Source organism: Eptesicus fuscus, chromosome 21, assembly GCF_027574615.1.
Source record: "Eptesicus fuscus isolate TK198812 chromosome 21, DD_ASM_mEF_20220401, whole genome shotgun sequence".
NCBI classification, from domain to species: Eukaryota; Metazoa; Chordata; class Mammalia; order Chiroptera; family Vespertilionidae; genus Eptesicus; species Eptesicus fuscus.
Window position 1 is genome coordinate 17,210,299 of NC_072493.1, and position 20,393 is coordinate 17,230,691.

The 20,393-nt window shown below is 39.7% G+C and overlaps 1 protein-coding gene across 1 annotated transcript in view; it reads left to right on the forward strand.

Moving 5' to 3' along the window:
• The window catches only part of CDH8 (cadherin 8), a 310,258-nt gene that overhangs the window by 139,387 nt on the left and 150,478 nt on the right, over nucleotides 1-20,393 (forward strand). The window contains exon 3 of the mRNA XM_008139872.3: nucleotides 1,939-2,058. Within this exon, the coding sequence (XP_008138094.1) occupies nucleotides 1,939-2,058 (120 nt within the window). The remainder of the gene's footprint in view (nucleotides 1-1,938; nucleotides 2,059-20,393) is intronic.

Consider the following 20,393-nt stretch of genomic DNA (forward strand, 5'->3'; position numbering starts at 1 on the left):
TTTCCTCTAATTCTTCTCCATCCCACACAGTATTCAAATAACTACAGTATATAGATTGTACTTTCATGTGCTCATTTTAACCAGCTAGTTGATGAGTTGCTTGTGAACATGAGCCTTAAATTTGTTTTTCTATATGGTTCCCAGTGTCCGGTGGAAAGACATTCAGCACATTTTTTTTTCTAACTGTAGATTTTGTAGAACCTCTGAATCATCCTTCTGAGTAGATATTCCAATTTGGCAGGCCTATCAACTGCTCAACAAATATTATTGTTATATTTTCCTGGGTAGCGTCCGTCATCAAAAATGCTTCCAAAAAGCTTTTGAGTTGACACGATCTTGGAGCAGCTCTGCCTTATTTCAGTAAACACAGAAGTACGCTGCTGAGATCCACCTATGACTTCCGTCTGGCTGGAAACACTCTTGCCCTCATTGCTGGGAGCGTTCATATTGACAGCTCAGGGCTGATTCTCCCTCAGCCGAAGGGAGCTGCCTGGCCCCAGGCCAAGCCTGCATTCCCAGGGGCATTCCCACAGCCAACAGCTGGTCAGTACCGGGGTCTAAAAGCTTGGCCCCATTTCCTCAATGACATCCCAGCTCTAGAGTCCCCAGGGGAGTCCACGGAAACCTTTGATGTGATGGCATCACAGCCCAAGTGATGGAATGACATTCAGCTCAATATCATCCTTTTGCCTCCCCAAGATACTGATCAAAGGATTCTCCAATACAAATTCTGCAAGAGATCTCTTCCATCTCAGACTCTCCATTCATCTGTGATGCTTCCCTCCCATTCCTCATGAAATCGACACAGGACTTATTCATCCATCCGCTCATTCCACGAGCCAATATACGTTTGCTAATTACTATATGTCCCACACTTCCTGGATCAGGAAGACCCCGACTCTGCCCTTGTAGAACATGATGATTGTGATCTCACCAGACATCTCCAATTTCTCCCCAGTTTCAGCTGTTCGCAGAATCACCCACTGTCTCTCTTGAGTCTTTTGCTTTCATTTGTATTTGACTGATTGCTCAGAATGTCTTCCAAGCCCCTCTACTTCTGGTTAAACTCTGCCTGTCTTGAATAATTTAACTCAAAGGCTACATCTCCCAAAAAGCTGTCCTTGGCCACTCCCTCTGCTGGACTAAGTGGGGGGTCGAAACCTGGTGCTATTGTTTTCAGCTGAATTTCTCTGTATAGCTGTCTGCCTCTACCTTTTCCTCCCCCACCAAACTATAAGCTTCTTGCCTGTCGATTTTGTCTTAATATATATGCTTTATATTAGGCAGGCCATATGTGCTTACCTGCTGAATGAATGAGAGAATAAAAGATAATGTATCCTGAAAAAATTAAAAGGTGTGCTTCTATTATCTATAAGGCCTCATTCCCTAAACCTACTGATGAATTGGTGGTCCCGATCTAATTTTATATTCTGAGGAATGGAATAAGATGGATAAACTCTTCCTTTAATATCTCTCTACAGCTTTTACCAGCAGCCATTTTTAAAATATTTTCAGTTGTGCTTTTGCAAAACTTCAATGCCGCATGTGCTATTGTATTATTAAGCTTATGTCTCATATTTCTTTGGTATGCTTCCTTTTCAATAGTCTCCATGCCTACGTGAGTCGGATAGGTAGCTTTAAAATGAAAACTACAAAGAAATCTTCAAGAATACGGATTCTAAAAGGGCTATCTTTATATAGTACTTCAACCTAGCAGTACTTTTTCTTTTGAAAAACTTGGATACTGTTGAAGTTATGATGGAGTAGTTATCTCCTTATCCTAAAAAAGATTTCTTTTCTTCCTTATTCCCACACATGGATTTCTGTAGGATATGCTTAGCAAATTTTAGCTCTTGGCAAGAATCATGTGTTAATTATTATCTTTCTCACTCTCTCCTTTTTTTTTTTTTTTTTTTTTTTTTTTTTTTTTTTTTTTAGGTACGTCTGTCACTAATGTAACAGCCACCGATGCTGATGACCCAGTTTATGGCAACAGCGCCAAGTTGGTGTACAGTATCTTGGAGGGGCAGCCTTATTTTTCCATTGAGCCTGAAACAGGTTTGTGAACTAAATTTTGAATTCTATTCACCATGTTATTGCTTCAGGGAAACACTTTTCTTGGGATTTGGATTATGAAATGTTACGGTTAAGTACTTTACTGCCTGTATCAATAATACTCGAATGTGTTCTTTCTGTGCAGTGTGAGGTACATGGCATGCCCAGCCATGATTGTGATGTTGATTAAAACAAATTGCAGCCCCTTTGTACAACATCACCTATTTAACAGCTGGCCTGCCACCTGCTTTTTTAAAAATGTATTTTTATTGATTTCAGAGAGGAAGGGAGAGGGAAAGAGAGATAGGAACATCAATGATGAGAGAGAATCATCGATTGGCTGCCTCCTGCATGCCCCTACTGCGGATGGAGCCCGCAACCCGGGCATGTGCCCTTGACCGGAATTGAAGCCAGGACCCTTCAGTCTGCAGGCCGACGCTCTATCCACAGAGCCAAACCAGCCAGGGCCTGCTACCTGCTTTTATCCTGGGGTTGGGGCGAGGAGTGCCTATGCATCCAGCCAATTGAAATATCAAATTTAAGAATAAATTTAGCTACTATGTATTGACTGTAAGATGCTTGGCTTATCCGTCTGTCTAAATTTCAACTTACTCATCTATAAAATGGGTACAGAATCTACCTCCTAGGGTTATGACCAAGATCAGATGAAGCAATAAATACCAGCCATGCAGTGTATGACACATGGTAACAATTCAATGGATGGATATTATTGTATTTGCTATTAGATTCCTCATTTGTAAAACAGATACTGACATTTACCCACTAGAGTTCATTACAAAGATATTATTATGTATTCTAATATAATACATTGTCATATTATATGTAATATGTCTTATTATTATTACCACTAATAATTCTGGGTCTTGTAGTACAGATTTTTGAACCATAATTTCATTAAATAATAGTTTTTGCAAATGAAGATAAATCTTTTTATTTTTTAAAATTTTAATAATGTTCTTATAGAGTACAGCCATTTTGTTAGACTTTTTACAATCCACAGGCACACTTGAAAATTATCACACACAAAAAAATATCATTTGTGTGTATGTTTCTGTGTCTGGTGGTTTAGCCTGCAAATTTTTAAGTAGAACACATTTAATATGCAGCTACCTGCACATATAATATCATTTGTTTGATTCATGAGTTTTCAGCATTATTGAGATAAATGTCCATGTCATGCCATTAAGTCAATTATTAATTAAATTAAAAATTTAAAGCCCCTCTTTGCTTTCTTTGAGTCCAAAGAGTAAAATCCTCATACATTTTAAAAGTGAGGAAAGTAGTATATTTATACATAAATAGGTCACGGGCTTAAAATTAAATTTAGACTTGGAAACAAGAAAAAACTCTTCTAAGATGCACTAATTAGGGCATCATTTCATATTCTTCCCCAGTGAAGAAGGGAGTCTGTCATAAACTTCATGACAGAATGAAGTGAAGTTTAACAGCTGGTCTGCTTGATGACCCTGGAGAAATGGCAGAATGCTGGGTTTTTAAGGAAAAAGAAAAAAAAAATGGAGATGTCGTATTACTTGGCCAAAGTCACAGTCACAGAATCAGAGTCAGAATTGGACCTCAATTTCAAAGCCATTGTCAGATACAGTGAAACTTCACTTTGTTCAATGGCAATAATTATGGCACAAGGGCTTCCGTAAAACAGAAATGTGTTGACTGTTTAGGTGGAGCTGAATCACGTTCTCCTTGACTAACTATTCACTGAGTTCTTTTGTCCACCAGTCCCAATGTCAGAGACATTAATCGAGCCAACAGCCACTCTGCAGTCACTCTGTGCCAGGCACTGAGCTACATACAAGGAGAAAAAGTCACAGAGGCTAATCTCAGCATGCAAGTATCTCACAATCCATTTTAGAAGACAGATTTTTATTTTCAACCTAATTAAAAGGAAGCATGGTGATGTCATGTCAATAATTTCTATCTCAGAATAAATTATCATGTGATCTGGATAACACATACCCCCTGCTAAGTCAGAGGGTTTGGGTACTTTTTAAATCTCATTGACATATATGGCCATTTGCTTAATGAAGTGTTCTCAGCAACACTTAATATTTACATTTTACCCATCATCTGAATGTCTGTCTCTACATGCATTCATTTTAGTTCTATCATTTCCAAGTTGACAGGTACAAATTTATCTGATTTATATTTTAGAAAGTATATTCTGGGACTGTTGTAAAAAAAATGGAATGGAGAGAAATGATCCTTGAAGCATATATATAGTAGTTGCTCAAGAAATACCAGTTTAGTGGAGTTGCGTTTTTAAAAACTAAAGCTGTCACACTGCAGAAAGAGATAGAGTCTCAATTAGGTAATCAATAAAGGGCCCTCCTGAATTCTTTTGCTGAAACATACTATTAAGTGGGTAGGAGTGAAATGGAAACATTTTTGTATAAATGCTGGCGCAGTTAAAACACTTGCATGTGCTCCAATGAAAGCAGAGTGTTAGCTGTTTCTTTCTCTCATTCAATAATATGTTGGCTATTCTGGATCTTTTGCCTCTCCATATACATTTTTTAATTTGTTTGTTGATATCCATACAATAATTTGCTAAGATTTTGATTTTGATTGCATTTAGTCTATAGGGAAAATTGATATCTTAACAATATTGAGACTTCCTATCCATGAAGATGGGATAACTCTCCATTTATTTACTCTTTGATTTAATTTGTTGAAGGTTTATAATTTTGTCATATAGCTTTTGTATATGTTTTGATAGATTTATACCTAAGTATTTCATTTTGGGTGCTAATGTAAAAGATATTGTGCTGTAATTTTAAAATAGTTGTCATTATGTAGAAAAACAATTGACTTTATATTCTGAGGGTGTGTGTGTGTGTGTGTGTGTGTGTGTGTGTGTGTGTGTGTTGCTTTTGGACTTTCTACATAGACAACTCTGTCATCTGCCAAAAAAACCACAGATAAAAAGTTTTATGTCTTCCTTCCCAATCTGCATACCTTTTATTTTCTTTTCTTGTCTTATTGCAATAGTAAGAGCTTCCAGTACAGTGTTGAAAATTAGTGGTGTAAAGAGATTGTACAGACTTGGTATAATTTCTTCATTAAATATTTGGTAGAATTTACCAGTGAACCTATCTGGGCCTGACCACATTTCCGTTTCTTCTTTTATACACACACACACACACACACACACACACACACACACACACACTAGAGGCCCAGTGCACAAACTCCTGCATGGGTGGGGTCTCTCGGCCAGCTGGGGGGAGGAACCACGGGAGGTTGGCCTCAGCAGCAAGCTAACCAATGGCTGATTCCATGAGGAATTGGGCTCCCTCCTCCCTCCTGTCTGGGTCTGGGTGTGGGTGAACCAGATTCAGGGCCGTCAGGGTCTCAGCAGCAAGGTCTGGGTCAGTGCACGTCATAGCTACCAGCCTGTTGTCTGGTTGTTTCAGTCCTTCAGTCATAACAGTTGCTTAGGCATATATATATATATTTATATATATTTAGAGAGAGGGGGGAAGGGAGAGGGATAGGGATAGATATAGAGAATGAAACATGGATGAGAGGGAAACATCAATTGGCAGCTTCCTGCACGCCCCCTACTGGGGATCGAGCCTGCAACCTTGGCATGTGCCCTGACAGGTAATTGATCTGGTGACCTCTTGGTTCATGGGTCACTGCTCAACCACTGAGCCACACCAGCCAGACCCATTTCCTTTGCATAACAGGATTCTGGCCTTACCCATGAGGATCAGACTTCTAGCTTTAATGATAAATGTTATGACAGTGATCATTCCCTTAACAGACTATGGGACATGAACACAGTCAAGATATTTATAAAAAGGAAGATTGCCCATGGAGCACAGTCATCAAGACCTTGATGCCAGAACATTTTCAATAAGGAAAAGAAACAGAGCATAGGAGATAAGAAACCCTTTCCGCTTCTTGTTTTATCCTCACAGGAATGCTAGAACAGAACTCTGGACTTCAGAACAGATAAGTTTTGCTGTCTTCTTGTTTGCTATATTTCAAATTTATAGAATTATTTTCTGTTGCTATGAGCTATCAATCTCTCTACCTCACGGAGAGATCCTTCTCATCTTTCAGGTATAAGCTTAAGACAGTAGAGAGATTTCCCATCTGTTCTATCAATTTGCTTCTTTGAGTGCATAATCAGTGATTAACTTTCCTAATGACTTATTTATGTTTAAGTCACTTCCCAAACTAGACTATACAGTCTATGAAAGAATGGGAGTTTGTCTTATTTGTTCATTTTATATCCCTATGCCTCGCCGAGTGTTTGGCACCTAGAAGCCCTTTCATATGTGTTGTAGATAGGAAAGCAGGATGAAAAAGAGATACAAAGGAAGGACAGGGAAGCGGAGGAAGGGGGGCATGGATTAATAGAGAGAAAAGCTTGCCCCAACTCAGACAGAAGATGTATGATGAACCCACTAGGGAATGCAACTTGCTTTCTAGCTTCTATCTCTCTTGTTTTTTCCTCTGGTGGGAAGAACATCCTTTTAACCTCAGATGTGATTTCTATTGTTGTTGTTGAGATTCACTTAGGACTAAAATGTCTGCCATTTCCAAGTCTCATACTATGTCTTACGTGTCTAGCCAGCACGATGCTATTCTTGTACTTGCAAAAATGAGCCTTTAGATTGTGATAAACTCTGGCCTAGATTTAATTCTAGATCACATGTTGAGATAAAAAGGCTCAGGAGCCACTACACAGGGAAGGAATGGTTATTCACATATCTTCTTATTTCAGAGGTCACTGTGATAGTAATAATAATAACTACGACAAGCAAAAGGAATATATCATTGTGTTCCTATAGTCCTCTGGGTTTAACAGAACACTAAACCACGCTGTGGAGAGAAGAATTACTGTCGCTAAGTTGCAAATGACAAAACTGTGTTTCAGAAAGAGTAAGGCAAAATGCCTTACTTTAAATCAAACTCCCTGGCAAATTATAGCAACAAGAGGAAGAATTAAAACAAGAATATAAACAACCACCATCTCATTTATTGGACACATTATGCTCCTGGCATTGTGCTAATGGGTTTGCATGCATTATCAAATATAATGTAATTTATTATGCACAATATTCTAAGATAGATATTAATATCATTTTATTTTTACTGATGAGAGTACAAGATGGTCTGAATTGATACATTCTTGCCCAAAATGTTTGAAGCAAGACGCAAAGTCAGTCTGTGTGATTTCAAACTCTCATTTTTCACCATGCTTCTGTGACCCCATGTGACTGCCAGGCGGTGTAGCTCATGCTTGGGGCTGTCATTGGTTTATACAGGGACCTGTAGAACTTGGAAGCAGGCCCAGGTCTCTGTTCTGCAGAGACCTGGGGGGCATTTTGGTGACGGGGAAGATGTAAGGAGATAGTAATTGTAAAATAAATGGTCATTTTTTGTGAATAGCTTCAAAAGGCTAAAAATAGGTCATTTGTATTCTATAAATGTATCCTTTTTTTGTTATTATTTTCCCTTTCTTACCACTCCCAATACCATACGTTTGCTTGTGACATTTTGGGCATTTGGATAGGGAGAGATGTGGCATTTATTTAAAAAGCACTAATTTGTGGACAGTAGTGAGAAAACAGTTGCAGTCCATTGTAAGTGATTGAAGATGGAAAGTGTAAATGAAATGCAAGGCAAGTGAATAATAAATGCTTAATTATCTAGAGAAACCACAGTAAAGTTTCAGGACAGACTAAACTTTGCCCCAGGCAAGCAAGAGTATGAAAAATGACTTGCTTAAAAATAAACTAACTTAATTCATTGACCTTTTTTTGTGAAACTCAGACCATCTTTCTTCATTGGATACAAATAACATTTGTCTCCGTGGGACCTGTGAAAATAAGCTACAGAAAAAAATACTTGTTGGAAAAAAATCTATGTAATGAATGGTTTCCTTTTAGAAAAATTAAGTTAGTACATGGGGTCTTCATGGAATGTCTTCATGGAATTAAGTCAAAGTGATAAATTGCGCGCACACACACACACACACACACACACACACACACACGGTCTTTTTTAAAGTCAGGATTGCATAGATGATCATTTCTACTGCCAAGTGGACTGGCCAAAGAATTTTCTTAGTGCAGACCTTTGAGAAAAAATATTCAGATAATTCAGGTAGACCAGCAATGCTAGGGTCTGCATTGATAAGTGAGAATGTCTTTGTAATTCACATTAATCTACATTTAATCAACACCACATTCTGTAAGTCATGTCATAGGTGTTGAGTGTGCAATGTTTTGTCTGATAAATCCTAAAAAGAGATCTGCCAGGCTGATGTGGCTCAGTGGTTTAGCATTGACCTATGAACCAGGAGGTCAAGGTTCAATACCAGGTCAGAGCTCATGCCTGGAGTTGTTGGCTCAATCCCCAGTGTGGGGCATGCAGATCAATGATTCTCTCTCATCAGCGACATTTCTATCTCTCTATCCCTCTTCCCCTTCTCTGAAATCATTAAGAAAACTAATTTCTTAAAAGAGATCTATCTGGAGTCCAGTCGCAATTGTGTGGCAACAGAGAACATGTCAGCATCCATGGGATTGGATGGGGAGGAGTCCCAGCTAAGCAAACGTGTATGGGAGGAGGACAGCAAGGAAGCATTTCGAAAGGTGGTCACACCGAAGGCTGTGCCCTGGAAACCTGGTGACACTTTTGACAAGTGGTGGGTGCAGAATGGGAGAAACTTGAGGCACTTCAGCAAGAAGAAATCAAGGATATGTGGTCAGGGGGAACATACACATTGGGGGGATGTTGGGAAATGGAATAGTTTTCACTGACTGAATGGTATCAGAATTTATACTGTAAGGTTTTTCTATGTAAAATAAATGTAGGCTAGAAGTTAGAAACCCAAATTCCTCTGATTTTCTGTATGACTTTGGATGCGTGTCTTCATCTCTTGTGACTAATTTTGCAATTTTACAAAATACTGGTTAATCAAACTGTTTCTGATCATTCACAATATTGAAAAAAGTACTCCATATTTTGCTTTTGATCTTCACAAATTAATATTATGCATTTTAATATTGTCAATGCAATAGTAATATAATACTATTAAATTAATAATGCTGATATTATTAATATTAATTTTCTATATTTATTTGTATTGTGTCAAAATATGATATTTTTGATGGAACATTTCTACTTTAAAAAAAGCAACAAGCTTTTTATTAATAGTAGATCATAAAGTACTTTAGCGATATTAATTCAAAGACGCCAGTTTCTATGAAAGCCCCTGGATTTAGAGTTGAAAGTTGGACTGGAAAGAAGTGACATGAGAGGAAGGAAGCTTGCTTGACCAGTTGTCTGGGACAGTTTCAACACAGGAGATCAAGGACCTCTTTTTTTGTGTTGTTGTTAATCCTCACCTAAGGATATTTTTTCCCATTGGTTTTTAGAAAGAGTAGATAGGAAGAAGAGAGTCAGAGAGAGAGAAACATTGATGTGAGAAAGGTATCTATTGGTTGCCTCCTGTATGCACCTGGCCCTGGCTGCAAATCGAGCCTGCAACCAATGTAGATGCACTTGACTGGAATCGAGCTTGGGACCCCTCAGTCCTCAGGCTGACACTCTAACCACTGAGTAAAATGGGGTAGGGCTAAAGAACCTCATTCTAAGTGCTGGTCAAAGCTGAGTTATCTGTACCCATCACATGGCTGACTCACTTCTAAAAATCCCAGAATACCCCAGATCGGCTCTTCCATATAGCGCTGGCCCATGGTGGGGAAGGAGGAGGCATAGTTCCTTCTGAAACACGTGGAGTCTCTTCCAAAGCTCCTGGAGGAAGAATGGGAGTTCTCTGTAAAGAAGTCAGGCAGGAGGATTTGGGAGGGAGCCGGAGAACACTTTTATTACCAGGGCGATGGCCTCCTAACACACTCTTCATCCAATATCTATTTTCTCCACACCGTGAAGGACATAGATTTCTTTTTTTTCTTTCATTGTTAATAAATCTTTATTGTTCAGATTATTACAATTGTTTCTCCTTCCCCCCCCATATCTCCCCTCCTCCCAGTTCCCACCCTTCCCTCTGCCCTCACCTCCCCTGCCTCGCTATCCTTATCCATAGGTGTATGATATTGTCCAGTCTCTTCCCATACCTCCCACACAGACACCCCCTTCCCCTGAGAATTATCAATCCACTCCCATTCTATGCCCCTGATTCTATTATGTTCATCAGTCTATTCTGTTCTTCAGATTTTTAATTCACTTGACTTTTAGATTCACTTGTTGATAGGTATGTATTTGTTGTTCATAATTTTTATCTTTACTTTTTTCTTCTTTTTCCTCCTTTTAAATAATACCTTTCAGCATTTCATGTAATACTGGTTTGGTGGTGATGAATTCCTTTAGCTTTTTCTTATCTGTGAAGCTCTTTATCTGCCCTTCAATTCTGAATGATTACTTTGCTGGGTAGAGTAGTCTCAGTTGTAGGTTCTTGCTATTCATCACTTTGAATATTTCTTGCCATTCCCGTTTGGCCTGCATAGTTTCTGTTGAGAAATCAGCTGATAATCATATGGGTGTTCCCTTGTAAGTAACTAACTGTTTTTCTCTTGCTGCTTGTAAGATTCTCTCTTTGTCTTTTGCCCTTGGCATTTTAATTATGATGTGTCTTGGTGTGGTCCTCTTTGGATTCCTTTTGTTTGGGGTTCTGTGCACTTCCTGGATTTGTAAGTCTATTTCTTTTACCAGGTGGGGGAAGTTTTCGGTCATTATTTCTTCAAATAGGTTTTCAGCATCTTGCTTTCTTCTTCTGGCACCCCAAAAATTTGGATGCTGGTACGCTTGAAGTTGTCCCAGAGGCTTCTTACACTATCTTCTACTTTCTGAATTCTCTTCTTGCTTTTCTGGAGGCATGTCCTTTGCCTCTTTGTATTCCAAATCTTTGACTTGATTCTTGCATTCCTCTAGTCTGCTGCTGGGTCTCTGTATAATATTTTTTATTTCAGTCAGTGTATGTTTCATTTCTAGTTGGACCTTTTTCATATCCTCGAGGGTCTCATTAAATTTATCGGCTTTTTCCATGAAATTCTTGAAAAACCTTATAACCGTGGTTTTGAACTCTATGTCCAGTCGTTTGTTCTCCTCCATTTCTTTTGTTTGGGATCTGTTTCCTTGCCTCCTCATTTTCATTTTTGCTGCTTCCCTGAGTTGGTAGGGTAGCTTTGTGTCCTATTGTGTCCTATTGGTTCAACGGGTCAGCCTTCCAGTTACCTGAGGTGGACGCTCTTGGTGCACCCCTTTTTAGACTGTGTGTACAGCCTTGTTGTAGTTAAATCTTGATTGTTGTTGGTGTCACTGGGAGGAATTGACCTCCAGGCCAATTGGCTGTGAGGACCCGCTGTGTCTATAAAGGAAGAATTGCTGTGCTGGAGACACGTTTATGGGCTGGGACTTGTTGCAGTAGGGCTTTGGCGCTCACTGAGTCTGCCTCTTGAATGTGTCCCTTAAGCGAGTGGTTGAAATCTGGTGTCGTCTCACACCGACCACTAGATGCCCTCGTTTCTGGGTCTCCAATGGGGTGCAGGTCAGCTACTGTCTGAGGCCTCTCAGCAGGAGTTACAGCAAAAACTGCAGTTTTCTCCTCTTTGCTTGAGTGGTTTTGGAGCAGTCTGACTGGAGCTGCAGTTTATTTGGTTAAGCTGCCACAGGGCAGGCCATTTATATGCAAAAGCTGCTGTTTGGAGCCTGGGCGGGTTTGTAGAATGTGCAGGGTGGGTCTCAGGGCGGGGCGGGGTCTCAGGGCATTACTAAGCTAGGGCGTGGCAAACAGCAATGGCTGCTAGTCTGCCTTTTCTGCCATTTCTGCCTTTCCCGTTTCCAAGTCCCTGCATCCCGTGCTCCAGCGCAGTAAACACTGATTGCTGGGCGCACCTCTGCAGAAAAGTCACTCTCACTCTCCGACCGATGGCCGAGAGTCCAGCTTCTCCCCGTAAGTATCTGGGTCCCCCGCGCGTCCCCAGAAACTGGATTTCAGAGTGATCAGGAGCTTATCTCCCTTAGGGTTGGAAAAAAAGCCGTGCGTCCTGTTACCCGCCACCAGCCCGATTCATGTGCCTCTGTACCTCAGCCCTTCTGTGTTTGTTCTTTCTTTTTCCGTCTTAGTTGTAAATCTACCATTCAGCCAGCTTTCCTGTCGTTCTGGGTGGTAGACGCTTTGTCTTTTAGTTGTATTTTTGAAATTGTTGTGCGCAGTGGCAGTTTAGTTGTTTAACTTTGCTGCCATCTTGGTTCCTTTTCTGAAGGACATAGATTTCTAAAAATTTTAAGGAAAGAATGAATATGGGCAGAGACACACCCTTTTCAAGTACAACACATACATGCACACACAACTTCAGAGCAACCACATTACGGGAGGAGGGGTCTCAGTGTATAAGTCTATGCTTTTTTGAGGTAGAGAATATAGAGAAAGACAGTTGCCTGTCTCATGTTCCTCCCATTTCAAGTAGAAGAAACGCCAGTGGATCCTGCTTAAAATTCCTAGACAGCAACACTTATAAGCCAGTGTCTTGGCATTCTTACTTAATCCCATTTCCTGCACAGTAGCTGGTTTTAAAGATCTTATTAAAGATGAGGATTATGAGGATCCTTGAGGTTTCATGATATGGCCAAAGTCAGACAGCTGACAAATGTTCAGTACATAGAGCTCACAATAAATATTGGTTGAACAAATGAATGGGTAAATGAATTAATGAGTGAGTAATGAGAATCTAATTCCACCTGGACCCATATTTACACCTTGCTGTGCTGTTCAGTCCAAACTAGATGATGGTGGTGGTGATGATGATGACAAACTTAATTTTATTGATTTATTTTTTATTTTTATTTTTTTTTTTTTACCGAGAGGAAGGGAGAGAGATAGTTAGAAACATCGATGAGAGAGAAACATCGAACAGCTGCCTCCTGCACACCCCCTACTGGGGATGTGCCTGCAACCAAGGTATATGCCCTTGACCGGAATCGAACCTGGGACCTTTCAGTCCGCAGGCTGACGCTCTATCCACTGAGCCAAACCGGTTTCGGCACAAACTTAATTTTAAATGTCTAATACAGCAGTATTCTAATCTGCTCTGCATTTATACATAGTGCTCCTCACACCCAGTTTTGATAATGGTTGGATCCTCCTATCTCAGTGAGCATGACAGCTGGCTGCTTGCACGCACTGACTTAGCCATCATTTATTTCCCTGCTTGGAGTCTCCTGTGGGAGGTAAAGTGGGGATGAGTAAGCGTTGTGTTCACATTAATTGTTTTATGATTACTAAAAATAATCTCCCCACCCCACACACATAGAATAATTAAATATACTTGGGTAAGCTGAATGTAGTGTGACTGTCATTTTACCTTGGGACACATAATTTTTTAAGCCCAGAGCAAGTTGGCAATGCTGACCATAGCTGGAGTTGAAGAGATATACAGAGTGGCCAGATTATTATGATCTCTGAACACATAATAATCTGGCCACTCAGTGTGTGTGTGTGTGTGTGTGTGTGTGTGTGTGTGTGTATATATATATGTGTGTGTGTGTGTGTATGTGTGTGTGTGTGTGTGTGTGTATATATATGTGTGTGTGTGTGTGTGTGTGTGTATATATATATGTGTGTGTGTGTGTGTGTGTGTGTATATATATATATATGTGTGTGTGTGTGTGTGTGTGTGTGTGTGTATGTGTGTGTGTGTATAAGATGCACCGGGCCTCTTATATATATTAGAGGCCCGGTGCATGAATTCGTGCATGGGTGGGGTCCAGCCAGCCTGCCCAGGGGGAGGGGACATGGGCGGTTGGCCGGCCTGCCTGCTGGCTGAACTCCTGGTCGAGGGGACAATTTGCATATTAGACTTTTATTATATAGGATATACACTGAATGGCCAGATTATTATGTGTTCAGAGATCATAATAATCTGGCCACTCAGTGTATTTTTAGAGAAACCATAAGTATTTGGATGTGCGTGATGAATTGAAAGACTGTGAACCACACAGACTTCTCAACATGGAATACCTGCTGTCATATCGGGTGCTTTGGGAATGGGTTTATGTGGAAGAAAAATCAAATGCTTGATCCCCAATCAAATGCCACCCCTCCAACCTGAGCAGACCAGCTGGGATCAGGAACTTTTCCCCACCTACTATGTATCACGCTTATGCAGAATTTACTTGTCATTTCTATGCTGATACTTCTTCTCTCCTTTGACATATAGCTTTGGGTTCCATTTGCACGAGTTCAAAATGACTTGGTGAAGAAGGAAAAAGATGCATCCTCATTGATTTTATAGAGAAGGGTGGTTTTATCTAAGAATATCAAAGATTAACCAGCAAACAAGAGGAGTATATTTTTGACAACCCCTTTTCTGCTCCTTACCTACTCAAAAATGCAACCTTTGGTGTTTTTATTTAAGGATAGCAGGTTTTCTTTGTATAGTTCCATCACTCCCCCGTCCTTATGCCTAACTCTGCCTTCCCAACACTCAAGATTACCTTAGACTTTATAGAACATAACCCGCTGGTGCTCAGTGATTGTTTTTAGATGTTTTTGCAAATATGGCTGTAGATATATTTTCCTAAAAAAAAAAAAAAAAAAAAAAAAGAAGGATTCTAACTTTTTAACATTCCAGTTTGGAAAACAGAGAGTTAAAACCATCAGTATTGTCTGTGATTGTCTATATAATTATGGGAGATCAGAGAAGGGGATTAATTAATACTGGACACCACTCTCCTGTAAGCTAAGGTAGTTCTGGTGCACAGATACCAACCCACTGAGAGGCTGGTAGGAGGAATATCCAAATACTCCATCTGTTTCCTTGTAAGTCACATTTCACAAACATCTCTGTGAAATCATCTCCTCTGGGCCAAGGCATAAAAGGTCCTAATGTCTCTGATTAAGAAATACCATTTAAAAAAGAGTTCCAACTCTACGTACAGGGATCTTGTCTAGTTCTCATCATGGACAGCAGCGCCTAGCACTGTGCTGTCTTGTGTTAGTCAAGAACCACATTATAATATGGAACTCATACAACTTAACCAAAGGAAGATAAACAACCCAATCAAAAAATGGGCAACGGACCTAAATAGATATTTTTCTAAAGAAGACATAAGGAAGGCCAAGAGACATATGAAAACATGCTCCAAGTCACTAATCATCAGAGAGATGCAAATCAAAACAACATTGTGGTACCATCTCACACCTGTCAGAATGGCTATCATCAACAAATCAACAAACGACAAGTGCTGGCAAGGATGCAGAGAAAAAGGAACCCTCGTGCACTGCTGGTGGGAATGCAGACTGGTGCAGCCACTGTGGAGAACAGTATGGAGTTTCCTCAAAAAACTAAAAATGGAACTCCCATTTGACCCAGTAATCCCACTTCTAGGAATATATCCCAAGAAACTAGAAACACCAATCAGAAAGGATATATGCACCCCTATGTTCATAGTGGCACAATTTACCATAGCTAAGATTTGGAAACAGCCTAAGTGCCCCTCAGCAGATGAGTGGGTTAAAAAACTGTGGTACATCTATGCTGCTGTAAAAAAGAAGGAATTCTTACCATTTGCAACAGCATGGATGAAACTGGAGAACATTATGCTAAGCTAAATAAGCCAGTCAGAGAAAAGATAAATATCACATGATCTCACTCATTGGTGGAATATAATGAACAACATAAACTGATGAACAAAACAGATTCAGAGACAGAGAAGCATGGATCAGACCGTCAAACCCCAGAGGGAAGGTAGGGGAGGGTTGGAGGTAAGGGGGAGAAATCAACCAAAGGACTTGTATGCATGCATATAAGCCTAACCAGTGGACACAGACACCAGGGGGGTGAGGGCATGTGGGGGGTGGGGAGGTTGGGGGCCAATGGGGGGATAAGGACACATATGTAATATCTTAATTAATAAAGAAAGAAAAAAATGAATGAATGAATGAATAAATAAATACAGATAATAGTCTCCAAATAAAAAAAAGAAGTAGAAGAACCACATTATAAACGAACCAATAAAGATAGGCAATAACCTCCAAGATGCACATGTTTAGAAAATGAGCTTCTTTGGAAGAACTTAGATGCTGTCAATTTCAGATCTCAGAGGATTTTGGATTTGAAAAAGGGATGCTTTTAAAATGCTTAGTCTGTATCTTTGAGTTCTCTCCTCATAGTCAATATGTATAGCATTTGATCATCTGATTATTTGGGAACAGTAACTATGGCATTGCTGATAACAGACCAGGGACAAAAGGATGCTACCTAAGAAGAGTCCACAACACAAACGTATCTTCTTTATTTCGGTTTCTCCATCCGGAAGCAGTGACTTCTCACTCATGGCACATACCTCTGGATATTATGTTCTGTTCAGAAAATCGAGGAAGGAAGCTACCATGTATTGATCACCTACTATGTGCCTTTTCATTACATATATCTTAGTATATACCGTGTGAGTGGGTAAATGGGTCTGTGATCATCACTTTGCATGAGGGAAATAAAGGCTATGCACAAATTAATTTCTGGAGCTACTCAGGCAGTAAAACTCAGAGCTGGTTTCTTGATCAGACCTGTCTGAATTCAAGCTCTCCTGCATTAGGTTTCCTATCTCCTAATAGAGAGGGTGGTTAGGGAGAGAAGATAAAAACACAAGTCAATGAGTTCAGAAAAAAAGGGGGAGGGAAGAAAAGAGAGTCTCTAAACACTTTAATGTCCTCTTTTAGATCAATGTTTATTTTCAGTTCAGTAAATAGATGTTTATTGATCACTTCCACTCTCAGGAAGAGAATGATGCCTGGGATGGACATGGTCCTAACTTCATGGAACTATCTATTCAGAACAACTAGAGAGATGTCAGTATAAATCATGCTATAAATGCACCCATTCTACATTTTCTTGTTTATTGTCAAAGTGCAATAAAGAAAACATGTCAGGGAATGTTTGATTTTTATTGTTATAATTAATATTGCTATTGTTTGAAGGATTGTATTAAATCTTATGAAAGGAGAGTGATAAAGTAACAGAGCATTCTTGAATAATAATAATAATAAATACAAATATGGGTGAATTAGGAATATTGGATGAGGGGGGTCTAAAATATAGTTACTAGAAAAGAATAATTTGTCTCAAGAGAATCAGTTCTTCGTTTTTCAAAAACCTGGTAGACTTTCCACTTAGGATAAAACCCTGGTTCTTAAGAAATTTTGAGTATAAGAACTAGCCTGTATTCCCTTACAGTTAGAAAATGATGTGGTTATAATATAGAAGTAAATTGGTATTTCTACCCATACAGGTTTAAGCCATATGCATAGAATACGTGGATTTTTTCAGATTCTTATGTTCCTGGTACTGTGCTTAGAACAAGTGAAAGAGGCACAAGTTGGGAGTTCTCAGAGGCAGGGAGGGACCAAAGAGTGTGGCTGTAGAAATAACACCTTTTTTAAATGATTTAAGAATTATACTAGAGTCACTTTACAATTTGTGATTATGTGTAATATCCCATTCAAAATCTAAAATTGGATTATTTTATTACAAGCGAGGCTTTTTTATATGACCACGAGGAACATGAATGTGGACTTCAGTAAATTAGTAATTTTAGTGTTCATGAGGTTAACAGGATTGAACTGGTGGGTAAATGTAAGCCTAGCCATAATTACATAGATTTTTTTTTTTTTATGTAGATATATCTGGAGAGTTTCTTTAAAAGTAGTTTCCATGAGTGGTAAAATTTTATTGCGTGTGACAGACTACTGTTGGAACTTCCCTTTCCATCCCATTAACTCTAGTAACGTTGCTGTGGTATTTATTATCTACCTTAAAAGCTACCTTTGCACTCTGACATCTGGGGAATCTCTGAAGGACAGGAATTGAGATTGCCTAATGGTGTTATTAAATAACAAATACATTTAGGCGCTATCAAGGAAAACAGCAAATGACTGAATTTACATGATGAAACAAGATGCAAATTTGACGCCCTCGCTCTAGTTCTCAGCAGAGTATACATTAGCAACCCCCCACACAAATAGTAATAAGAGGAAACACTATTGGGAACTAGTCCTTGGACAATAAAGCTAAGGCATTCCATAATTTCAAAGATCTGGGGTCAAATCTCATTGGTCCTGACTTCCTCTGTTGCAAATCATGGCCAAGTAAACATAGCCCCATCTAGTCCTTATAGGATTACCTTTGCTCTCTCTTTGACTTCAGGGATGCCTTGATATCAGAGTAAGATTATCAGCTATGTTCTAGTAACTTCCCAAAGTCATACAATAGTCCCCCTCCCCTATCTGGGAAATAGGTTGTAAGACCCCCAGTGGATGCCTGAAAGCCCAGAGAGTCCTATGCCCTGTAAATGCTATGTGTTTTCCTATGCATCATACCTAGGATAAAGTTTAATTTATAAATTAGGCCTTAACATCAATAACTAACCAAAACAATATACTTGAACTAAAGTGATGTAAATGGCTTCGAAGCCCTCATAAAGTAAAGGAAGGGTTTCTTGAACACAGTCATTGTGATACCACAGCAGCTGGTCTGATAAACAAATGGCTAAGTGACAAAAGGGCGGGTAACATCGACAATGTAGATGCCAATGCAGATGTGCTGGACTCAGGGGTGATTCAGGTCCTGATGGGATGAAGCAGGATGGTGTGAGATTTCATCACCAACTCAGAATGGCGCCCAATTGAAAATTTATGAATTGTATGTTTCTGGAATTTTTTATTTAATATTTTTTGGACCAGGGTTGACTGTAGGTAACTGAAAATGCAAAAAGGGAAACCATGGATAAAGGGGGACCACTGTATTTTTAAACCTTTCTCTTGGCCTGGCCGGCAGAGGTCAGTGGTTGAATGTTGATTTATGAACCAGGAGGTCACGGTTTGATTCCAGGTCAGGGCACATGCCTGGGTTGCTGGCTTGATCTCCAATAGGGGGTGTGCAGGAGGCAGCTGACCAGTGATTCACTCTCATCATTAATGTTTCTATCTATCCGTCCCTCTCCCTACCTCTCTGAAATTAATAAAAATATTAAAATAAAAACAACATAAAAACCTTTCTTTAAGGTATTTTCTCCCTCAAACCCCCCACCCCCACCACAACACACACCATGTTGCATTTCCTATTCACCAGGCATATACCAGATTGTAGTTATACAACATCAGAATTGTCATAATGGAATCTGTTCTAAAATGGCATCAATTTCTGTTTGAAAATAGATATGCAGAAAAACAAGTTTAAAAACAGCATTTGTCTTATTTAGATTTCATATGAACTCTAAAGTAAGGCACCTCCTACACTCTGGCAGGTAGTTATTGAAGACTGTCATCAACAGTAACTGAAAAATGTGCTGAAGGAAGCAAAAAGACAAACAGGAGCTCTGTGCTGCATATAAACATTTATTTATAACAAAGCTAAGCTTCTGAATGGTCACCAGGTTTCTGAGAAAGAGACCAAAGCGGTGACAACGCAGCTTAGAATGTCGGAGGAGACAGCCGGCCTGGGAAGTCCGGAATGTGAACTGTGGAGGAAGAGTTAGGTTCGACGTGACTCATATGACCTTCTCTAGTGTATGCCCATTGCTAAGATATTTCATATTCCCGAGACCCTATTCTTTATTCTAAGGGTGGATGATCATAGCTACTTCTAGGGCTCTTATAAAGTTCAGATTTTCATAACATATTTAGTGTGCTTGGTATGTAATTTCAACACAGGTACTGGAGTTCCCTTACCTAACAAAATTAGAATTTTCATTGAAAGGCATTAACCCAAATACCACCCCCTTGAATCTTGCATTTCTTTTATTAAAAAATGTTTTCATTTGTTTCAAAGAAGAAGAAAGAGGGAGAGATAGACACATCAATGATGAGAAAGAATCAGTGATCCATTGCCTCCTGCACACCCTGCACTGGGAATCAAGCCCGCAACCAGCTCATGTGCCCTGATCAGGAATTGAACCATGACCTCCTGGTTCATAGGTTGATGTTCAATCACTGAGCCACACTGGTCGGGTGGGGGTGAATCTTGCATTTTTTATTACTGGATCCCACCAACTGAAATCGTTGGCATCATAGATCTTTGACTTCAAAATAAATTTGGGTGGGAAATTGAGGTTTGTTCACATTGAATACACTCACACACACACACACACAAAAAACCCTGCCCTATTATCTAGGTGGAGCAGCACTAGAATGAAGGCCAGAAGGTCCATGGATGTTCAGGTCCATGAGAAGGTGAGTAGGGATTGGCCTTGTCAGCCCACCCACATTAGGTCCCGGAGTCTGCATTTTTGCTGCACCACTCCTGGTTGTCGCCTTGACAAAG